Genomic DNA, 9,996 nt, shown 5'->3' with positions numbered 1-9,996 from the left:
ACATTCTTCATCATATGTTCTGATTATCTGAATTGGCTGGAATAGGAGCCTTGTTGGAAACAAAGAAAAAATGATTTTAACTAAAGGCTTGACCAGAACTGAAAGTAGATACCAATACTAATTACTTAATTGACATGATTCATTCATATTTGAGGTTACAGGCTGGGTTTCAATTTAATTTTATCTGTCTGGCACACATTTAAAGTAATGCCCGATTGCTTATTATTTTACTCCTTAAAATTATGACTGATACTAATCGTCCAAATTCATTTGTCCGCCACCAACTTTCTAATGACTTAATTCTGCCAGTGAGCTTGTCATAATATATGAATGTTATTCCTAAAATCCCAATGACTCATACCTGTAGGGAGGGCGATAGGGCTAATTTGTTTCAGGAGATAATAACATGAAGCGTGGGTGAGAGCACAAATGCACAAATAGAGAGAGATGATAATTGCAATGATGATGATTGATGAGTGAGTGATGAGTGTTTTGGTCATTAACTCAAGGCTTAAGGGAGAATCAGTGAGGTAAAAAGTAAAAGGGAATCACGAGACACAAGGCTGATATTGGGGTGAGCAGATAAACTTGAACAGGACTCAAACTGGAAATGGGAAAATGTCGTCTGACGGCAGCTAAATTAAGGAGTGTTATGACTGAGCGCACTCAACATTGTGCGTCAATCCAGGCAGCAGAGGTCTTGGTCTACAGGTATTGATTTATTGAAAATGTCATCTTAACACATAACTTACAATGCTGATGGAAAAGTGGTTGGAGTGTCCAAAGCCAAAATTTAAAACAAGTTTTGTTTTGGGGATTTTTTGTTTAATCACATAAAACGAGCACAGAGATAACTCTTAGTTGAGAAAATGAACTTGTGTCGTTTGTCTTCCTTGTTCAGCGCCGCAATTTGAACATGTAAAGCACAGACCTCAGAGTTTTGCACACATAACAAACAGTGAGAGTAGAAAAAAAAATCAACAACGCAACAACTTCTCAGGCTTTTCTACATTTTCGGGTCTTCGCACAGGGTGCAACCAGGTTTCAGGTCAGCCTGTCGCTCCATTTGGATGGTGACCGAGTGAAAGTTGTAAGAGGAGTAACAGGCCTGCGTCATCTCTCGCAGAACGGTCTGCGCATCTACCGACTCATCTGCGACGAGAAGGTCGGAAACATAAGATAACCTTTATTCATTCCACAGCAGGGATATTTGCAATTGAGAGAGCACAGGATCATAATGAGTAGACCCCCCCCTGAAAAAAAACAAAAAAAAACTGCTACTCACCTATGGCCACATGCGCAGACAGCACAGCCTGATTGACTGTGAGGGCCCAGATGTGAAGGTTATGGACCGCCGTGACCCCTTTCACTGCCAGCAGACCTTCTCGGACCTCGCCGTACCTCACCCCTGCTGGGACACCTGAGACACGGATTTTATTGGAACGCATGCAAAGCTGCAGCTACGACAGTCTGTGCAAATACATTGGATTTATTTAACATGAGCGCCTCACCTTCCATCAAGACAATCAGAATATCTCTCATGATGGTGAAGGTGGTGCACAAAACTAAGATGGAGAAGAGGAACGTGCAGATGGGATCGGCCATCTTGTATTCTGGCTGAAATGTAATCAAAAGACAATTGTTGTTCAACCAAATCCATGTTTCCCATCAATTTTAGAAGACATCGTAGTACACTGCGGAATTCGCAATGGCATGTCGTATTTAGCCATTCGTGAGGACGGGGACTGTGAACGGTGAAAATCATCAGTCACTGATGCCCCTCTGAAAAGTTTTATTTGCTTTATGATACCACAAATCTGAAGCAATGTGCTACTTTTGTGTATGTGGAACTCGTCAACTGATTCCAACATAGTTCCTTGCCACCAAGATGGTCCCAAGGCCCTACTTTTGTCCAAACGCAGCTTCCCAGATCATGGCTACATAGCGGAACTTGTTGCCCTTGTGAAACACACATTTACATTCGGTACACTTTAGATGAGAAGGAGGGATGCGCGTGTACTTTCTTGTGCACTGCTCCTCACCTTGAAGAAGATGACGATGGCGCTGACAAGCACGCTGATGCTCTGGAGGAGATCTCCCACCACGTGCACAAAGGCTGCGCGCACGCTGGCGTTGGCCTGATGCACTCGGGCCCCTGCAAGAAATATTGACCGATGAATTCCATTACAGGCGACCTTTTTTTTTTTTTTTTACAGTGGGTGCTAAGCATTTGTATTAGTACATTGTGAATAAACATACCCTGACCGTCTCGGTTTTGCTCTACGTCGGCAAGATTGTCGACGAAATGGGCATGATTGGAAATCTGAGCATCTCCTTTTCCTCTCCCTTTCTCGTGACTGTGGCCATGTGACGAGAGCCCTCCGTGGCTGTGCCCATGGCCGGACTGATGAAGGGTGAGGGCCATACTAGTCAAAAAGCGTGTTTGAAATACAGCAGACGTCGTTGAGTAAATATCATGTTCAAATGTTTGGAGATTAAATCGGTTGTGCTCTGTGCTCACATAACATTGGCCAAAACAGCACAGCCGGAGGTGACGAGCATGACTGTGCTCTGGATGGTGTAATCGTCACTGATGAGACGCTCCACAGCCATGTAAACCAACACTCCTGTTACCAGCCAGATGGTGAACACTGACAGCAATGCGCCGAGGATTTCTGCAAGGATGAGGAAATAAACACAGAGTGGAAAAGAAGAGAACAGTAAGTTAGAAAAGAGGATTCAAGTTATTTGAAAAAGGTTTTCAGATTCATTGAAAAGAAAAAAAAAAAAAGACATTCGAGTCATTTTTGAGTGAAAGAACATTGCTCCAGCTTACCCGTGACCCTGAAGCGGATGAGCCGTAGAAAGTGGATTGATATTTGACTTCAGTTCAAGCATATTAAAAAGTTCTAGCGCTTTACCCGCCCGATGCCAGCCATAGCTGAGTTTGTGCGTCGCCGGTCTAGAGGAGAGCCAAAGGGACAACAGGCTGATGATGAAGCTGGTGAAGTCCACCAACAGGTGAGCAGCATCGGTCATCACTGCAAGGCTTCCTGCAAAATAGCCCCCTGAGAAGAGAAGGGAAGACAGTAAAACACATTTAGTGAAAAAATTTGTGATGAATAAGCAAATAGTATTTTTAAAAATATCAGGACTCACCAAGGATTTCGCCAATCATGAAAATCAGGCAGATGACAGACACCACATACAACCTCTTCCTGGCGACTTTCTTTTCTCGCGCGCGGTCTTCCTGCGCGTGGCTGTTGTCATGGCAATGTTTGACAGCAGCTTTGACATCGTGATTCAGTGCTTCGAAGCTGCAAGCAATGTGGAGAAATGGAATTAAAACAATGTCCGTCAATACGTAGACCAATGCGTGAAAGCTGAATAGTCGGGTTTGTGTCAAAAAGTAATATGATCATCGTCACAAAAAAATGAGTTACACTCAAAAAATAGTTTTTAGTAATCATCACTTAGTTCACCGGGCGGCGGTCGCTCATCTGTAAGACCACACTATGTTTCTGGCTGGGATGCTTACTCATTAAGAAAAATAACAAGAAAACGTGCCAAAATAACGAGGTGAAACTGCAATTGAAAATCCGTGATAGAGTGAATCCTCAATCACCGAACCGCAAAGTAGCGAGGGAACACTGTAGTGCATCCAATCCGTACAGGATGTGAAACTGCAGATTTGCTAAAAGCATTATCAGGCCAAATCTCGCTGTCTTCCTTCCACTGTGCAGGAAATAAAAAATGTTGCTAACATTAGGACCACTGTTGTCATTTTTTGCTAGCCTCTTTTTTGGGAAAGATTATTGCTGGAGGGGTCGCAAACTAGAGCGAAAAGACAAAGCGTGGCTCTTGTCTGCTACCTTGCTTGTACTAGCTTGCACACCAGCTCACCGAAAATTCAAATTCAACTTTCAAAATAAGGGTATTCTACTGTGTATATTTTACGTTTTATTTTGACTTGGTAGTCTCTGTATTGGCCCGTCAGAGACTGTGGGCGGGCCGGATGTACATACTTTGTATTGAACGAGAAAGTGCGGTCGGAAAAAAAAAAAAAGAAAAACATTTTAATTCTATTCACTTGTGCTTTTACTGTGTGTACTGTGCAATATTACAGTGCTACGTTTGTAGTTTGGTAGAACCGCGCAAGGAGCGCCGAATAAACCCCCCCCCCTCCCCTCCCCCCCGCCCTCACTTCACACGTTCCCATGCTTGACCGAATAAAAACGTCCCGTTTTTGCACACTGCTAATCCCATCAGGGTCTAGTCCCGTGTGGGGAAAAAATGAACTAAACAAAAAGCGGAAGAAGAAAAAGAACCTCACCCGCTTAATAACACAGTACAAAAAAATCTTGTACGTTTGTGGCAAGGTTACATTGAATATGATTAATGCACCAATTGAATTTTCTCAATATATGTCAGCAGTTTAAAACATACACGTCTTACCTTCCCGAGTTACCGTAGCTGCTTTTAACATCAGAGACAAGGCGAAACCTCTCGGGATCCATAGATTTAAACATGACTCGCACGGTGAGCGTCACAGCTGAAGGGAATTCCTCACAATTCAAGGAGACGGGGGAAAAAAAAACACTCGAAAACTAGCAAATTTGAAGAATAAATAAATAGTGTGCAAAAGGATCTGCTTAAAAGTAATTTAAAATGTTGGAAGCTAATTGAGTGGATCTTCTCGGAGCATTGTTGTCCTTACTTGGTCTGAAGTTGATTGAACGTCAGTCAGTGCCGTGCAGCCAGTGTGCAAACGGCCTTAATACTCGATGCATCCGACAGCCTTGTGACCTAAGCACCGTGTGCAAAAAAAAAAAAAAAAACAACAACGAAACAGAACTTACAACAATATACTCATAGCTACAATGTTAAACAGAAAACCCAGCACTTATCCTCTTAATTCTTCCTATGCTAGATTTCTGTTTGCAGCTATTGATAGTACTGACCTTTTGTCACCGATCTGTCTCAATTGTGACTGCGAAAACAAGTTGCTATGTAGTTGGAGATGAGTCCACTCATAATAAGCTTTAAAAAGTATTCCCCCTTGTAATATATCGCGATAATGATAACACTGGACAACACGATTTTTGTTAGTTAGGTCTGGCAGTTGGTTTTAACCATTTTTGGGAACTATATTAGTAACTACACACAACCTGCATCTCTGACAGTGTGGAATAAGTAAGTTTACTTTTTTGTCATTTAAATAAGTGCACTACCTAAACATGCCACTGGATGGTGATAACCCCCAAATTCTTCAATCCAATCCAGCCCATTCAAATCTCCGGAAGCGTGGGGCTGCCAATGTGGAGTTGTATTTTTCAACTTATTTTTACAAATTTTGGCTATGTTCATCTCACGCTTTCACCCCCTAAAGTTGAGATTTTCCATTGAACTTGATATTCATTGATTTTAATAGGTTGTATTCTATTAGTCTAAAAATAAATTGACTGAAAACATTCAATGTACTGTATATGCAATTGTAAACTGATGTCATATTATTAATTATGATCGTTTTCTGTTTAAGCGTCATATTATTTCATGTTATTTCATGTTAAAATGACCTAAATTACAATTTAATAATTACTTAGACATATTTTATATTGATAGCTTCTGATTGGCTGTTGAAGTAAGGGGAAAGCAGGAAGTAGTTCGTTGCCGAGCGAGAGTGTTGCTCGATATTACTGCGGTGCAGACGTCATTCAATAAAGCTGCATTCAAACGGAATGCATCTGTCCGTTTGCCGTTTCTTAATTTAGAGCCATCCATTCATAAACAACGAACCCCTCAACTTACACGATTAGCAAAATATGTGAGCTTGCTGACAGGTTGGATGATGACAGGGTGTACATTTGGCCTCTTATAATAACACCTCAGAGTTTCATTGTTCTACTCCGATCTGTTTTGGAAAACGTGATATCCCCAAAAGTTTGCCCATTCGTGCATCAGGGAGTGCTGAAATGACATTTGTTTTTTGTTTTTTAGATGCTCAAAAAGAAACCAAAAAACAAGTGACTAAAATAGCCTCCGGCAGGCTATTTTAGTCGATTCAATGGAATCTTAAAAGTCGTCCTGTTTTGCCAAACAGTTGTGCGAGTGAATAGACGGTGCAGTGGGTTGCCAAGGGATACGGAGAAGCAGCAAAATGGCGGGACAAGTGTTTTAGTCACACATGACTGTTTATGAATTGAAATGCTGCTTTATAAATGTAAAGTCTCACACTGTTTAGTAGGCACGTAAAAAAAAAATGTACGTCACACCACAGTATCCTTTAGTTATGATGGTGGTTGTCCTGGTAATGTCCCCTCTCCTCATGCTAATTACCATTGAGTTTCTGTTACAAGACCCCCCGCCCTAAAAAAAAAAGTGATGCATAAGTATAGGTCAGGCTTTTGCACAATTCACTGACGTCAGGGCGACTCCGTCACATTCACGCTCCAATGATGCTAGTTTTCTTTGCCAAGATGGGTGGTGGTGATGTTTGAGGGACGAGCGACAGGAAAGAGGAGGGCGGAGGAAGGCGAGAAAGTGCCCCTTAAGTGCCAAGGAACTCATAACAGGAACCAGACGAGGCTCCACGGCCAAATACTCCTGACCCTGAGAAGTGAGCCGCTGTCTTCAACCTAACATGATGGAAGTGGTACTAACCAGACTGCGGGACTTCACCTGCAAGGCCGCCACCTTTGACGCGTGCACGCCCGCTGGAGTGTGCAGGGATCCTCGAAGCAGGCTCGACTGCCCCAGGAATGGAGTTGCAGCTGGAGAGGAAAACAAGCTGGACATTGAAAGCGCACTAGCCTGGCTACGAAGGGAACTGGTAAGACTGGGAAATGTTCATCGTTCAAATCTACATTTGCTCAATTGCTGTTAGAACTTCATGACATTCTGTTTAATCGTGATAAAACTTCCAGTGAGCTGAAATGGAAACACATTCATCCCGGTGAATGCAAATGGAAGGATAGTTACTCTGTCAAGCCCCTTTGTGTCACTGAGTTCACGGTCAAACTCCAGTAAATCCTCGGGAGTGAAGTTCAAGGTCTTTATCTCCTCACAAAATGACCACTTGGGTGCTTTTTGTGTTGGGGGGTCGGGAGGGGGGGGGGGGGCAAGCCTTCGTTAGCCCGTTTGTTCCTAAGATACATCTGAGTCACGTCGTTAAAATGTCAGCTCCCCCTCCGTAACCGTTAGACATTCCTCCAGTCTAATAGGCTGTGTGCGTTTGTGTCCACAAGTCCTAAATCCACAAGTGTGTCTGTTTGCACCTAAAAGTGTGAGCGAGTGTGAGGTTCATTGACTGGCTCCCACAGTTGGCTTGTCATGGTAACCGAGTGGCCCGCATGATGTCACAGAAGCATACTCACTCATTCCAACAATTCTACCTCCCTCCAAACGGACCCACTATGTACTGACCGACTTACTCACCTACCTATGCAAATACCCCATTAAGTAAAGCTCATACCAAAACTAATAAAAACCAAACAGGAAGCATTTTGCAAAAAAAAAAAAAAAATTAAAAACGAATTAAAAACTACCAAATCCAATCGAAAATCGAATTACATGTAACCAAATTAAAAACAAAAGAAAAGACAAAACCAAATCAAAACTACCGTATTTTTCGTACTATAAGGCGCACCTAAAAGCATTCAATTTTCTCAAAAGATGACAGTGCGCCTTATAATCTGATGTGCCTCATATATGGATCAATATTATGATTTCTTGAATGTAGTATTTGAAATGTTCTGTGAAGCGCTTTGTTTCAACTGCAGCAGTTGTGAAAGCCCTTCATAAATGAAGCTGTATTGTATTGTATTCCATTTAGCGTAGCTCCATCTAGTGGATGCATAGCGCAACCGCAGCCACTATTGTAGCTTCTATTCTATTTTATGCGCCTTATAATGCATTGCGCCCTATATATGAAAACAGTTTTAAAATAGGCCATTCATTGAAGTTGCGCCTTATACTACGAATCGCCTTTTAGTGCGGAATACAGTATACGGTAAGTATCATGAAAAATTCCAAATGATCATAAATCCCTAACTTCTCATACTCAAACTTCCTATTTCCTATCCAGTTAAAGTATGTGCATGACACGGTGTTGAAAATGCTTGGTTGGTGATCATGAACTCCAATTGTGAGTCAACGACAGGCTGAGCAATGCCCTCAAAAGTTCAAGTAGACCCACAAGTAAAAAGTCCAGCTCAGCGTGTGAATAGAAGCCCGGCGGTGTGTTGGCATCACCAACTTAGTGAAAGGACAATTTGCGTTTATTGTCTCGTAGCTCAAATTGCAAACAAAAGGTAGCATTTTCAAGCAGAGCCCAGTCTTCGAGCTGCAGCTGTCATGAGCAGAGAAAAGAAAAGCAGATCAGCGCAGTGGGTGGGTTTTTTTTTGTTTGTGTGGGACATTCCTTGCTTTTAATTCCGAATATCTCATTTGACGAAAGCAGCAATCAGACAGCCACTTGTAGTAAAAAAAAAAAAAGGCAGAAGAGGAAGTTCAGAAAGAAGAATTTACATTTGAGAGAAGGTAATGCCCAATTAAAGTGGAAGCGGTTTCACTTTGAATGGGCCTACTCAGCTGGATGAGTCTAAATGACAATGACAAGCAATTTCAAAGAAACTCAATTTGTCAACTCAGGCCTTGAGCAAAAAATTTTTCCACCCCCCTCAACTATGCACAGATTTTTGCTATTCGTAGGCTGGCCCGGATTCAGTCGCTGCGAATACCAGGGTTCCACTGTACGGTTTTATGTAATATCACCATTCACCACTAGATGGCAGATATGGCTAAATTTGCTCTAATCAGCAGCGCAAGTATTGTATGCCCAATAATGTTTGACGAATTTGAAGTGACATGCAGGATGAAAATAGTAGCTCAATCATACAAACTTTTTGAATGACTAGATATTTTTGAAAAAAAAAAAAAAACATTGAACATTGATTCACAAAAAGCCCTTTCCACTGGGGGAAGAAAAAAACAGTATGTTTATTTTTTTTTTTAATTGTTCCAAGGCTGGATTTGAGTTGTCTATGCATTTGTCTATTAAGCTAAAAGGTGATGCGTGCCGTGTACAGATGGAGATGCGATCCCAAGATCAAGTGCTGATCCGGCAGCTGATGGAGCTTCATTCCGGCATCCAGGAGCTCAAGCAGGAGCTGTCGGAGGAGGAGGAGGAGGCGAAGGAGGAGGAGTTAAATGAGGAAGGCAGCTCCTGGTACTCGGAGAGCGAACAGGGAAGCGTCTACTCCAGCTCGGGGGAGGAGCTCTCACCCTTTCCCTTTTCGAAGAAACCTTGGTGTCTTCACTCCACTTCCTTCGCCGGGAAATCTTTCAGCAGGAGAAGCTCTCTGCCTTGAAAAAGTGTCATAGAACTTGTCCCGTCCGTCTCTCTTATAACTCCTTGCGAAAATTGCATGGCTTGACGGTGTAAAATGGAAATGAGCTCGACATGAAGAATCGGGGGCAACATGTCTCCCACCCATGAAACTGTGACTCGTTTTGACTCGTAATTGTTATTTTGCATTGACCAAAAGGCAAGCGCTGTCACCTTTGTGTAACTTCGTGTTTGTGCGACAAATTTACTTTTACGACAGTATATGCTAATCGCATCCATTTTTCTTTGGGCACACCTTCTGAAACATCCACGAGTTTCTATCCCCAATGTGAGGGCTTGAGATTTGAGACACAGAAAATAGGCACTCAGAAACGTTGGCAGGCACGGATCGGTACAAAATGTCAAAATAAGAAGAACGAATATATAATCGATTCATGAGTCTCGATATTTTTCGTCTGTGTCGTTCCAAATTTCGACAGCAGCAGAATTTTCAGGTCTGATTTGCCAAGTGTGCTATTGTCCATCGCTGGATGAAGGTTACATCGCCACGGGTCGTTAGTCCTGAAAGCTCACTGACCTTTCACGATTTTAACGGCATGCGGAATGGAGGCGACATGTACAACGCCACAATTAAAGCAATTGTGACAGCA

The 9,996-nt window shown here is 42.4% G+C and overlaps 2 protein-coding genes across 3 annotated transcripts; one reads left to right on the top strand and one right to left on the bottom strand.

Annotated features, from left to right (window-relative positions):
- Window positions 1-704: 704 nt before the first annotated feature.
- Window positions 705-4,835, bottom strand: slc30a8 (solute carrier family 30 member 8). 2 transcript variants are annotated; one of them, XM_019870895.1, is made up of 9 exons: window positions 4,456-4,835; window positions 3,160-3,317; window positions 2,922-3,068; window positions 2,522-2,675; window positions 2,260-2,426; window positions 2,043-2,155; window positions 1,512-1,617; window positions 1,286-1,420; window positions 705-1,152 (listed from the first exon to the last, which is right to left on the bottom strand). In XM_019870895.1, exons 1-9 carry the CDS (start codon window positions 4,527-4,529, stop codon window positions 1,007-1,009), a joined length of 1,200 nt encoding a protein of 399 aa, XP_019726454.1. In that variant the 5' UTR covers window positions 4,530-4,835; the 3' UTR covers window positions 705-1,006. The 2 variants fall into 2 exon arrangements, with proteins under 2 accessions (XP_019726454.1, XP_019726455.1); XM_019870896.1 differs by lacking the exon at window positions 4,456-4,835 and adding an exon at window positions 3,765-3,871.
- Window positions 4,836-6,458: 1,623 nt separating this feature from the next.
- LOC109516384 (protein FAM167A) lies at window positions 6,459-9,996 on the top strand. The gene is made up of 2 exons (XM_019870897.1): window positions 6,459-6,829; window positions 9,087-9,996. Exons 1-2 carry the CDS (start codon window positions 6,641-6,643, stop codon window positions 9,366-9,368), a joined length of 471 nt encoding a protein of 156 aa, XP_019726456.1. The 5' UTR covers window positions 6,459-6,640; the 3' UTR covers window positions 9,369-9,996.

Source organism: Hippocampus comes, unplaced genomic scaffold (genome assembly GCF_001891065.2).
Source record: "Hippocampus comes isolate QL1 unplaced genomic scaffold, H_comes_QL1_v1.1 scaffold35, whole genome shotgun sequence".
Taxonomy (NCBI): Eukaryota; Metazoa; Chordata; class Actinopteri; order Syngnathiformes; family Syngnathidae; genus Hippocampus; species Hippocampus comes.
Note: the sequence above shows the minus strand (reverse complement) of the source record. Positions and strands in the feature narration are given on the sequence as shown.

Bases quoted from the DNA above. Each gene is read 5' to 3' on its own strand.
- LOC109516384 (XM_019870897.1), top strand. From the start codon at position 6,641: ATGATGGAAGTGGTACTAACCAGACTGCGGGACTTCACCTGCAAGGCC. The intron at 6,830-9,086 runs GTAAGACTGGGA...TGCCGTGTACAG, and splicing joins CCTGGCTACGAAGGGAACTG to ATGGAGATGCGATCCCAAGA.
- slc30a8 (XM_019870895.1), bottom strand. From the start codon at position 4,529: ATGTTTAAATCTATGGATCCCGAGAGGTTTCGCCTTGTCTCTGATGTT. The intron at 3,069-3,159 runs GTGAGTCCTGAT...TTCTCTTCTCAG, and splicing joins CATGATTGGCGAAATCCTTG to GGGGCTATTTTGCAGGAAGC. The intron at 2,427-2,521 runs GTGAGCACAGAG...CTTTTTGACTAG, and splicing joins GCTGTTTTGGCCAATGTTAT to TATGGCCCTCACCCTTCATC.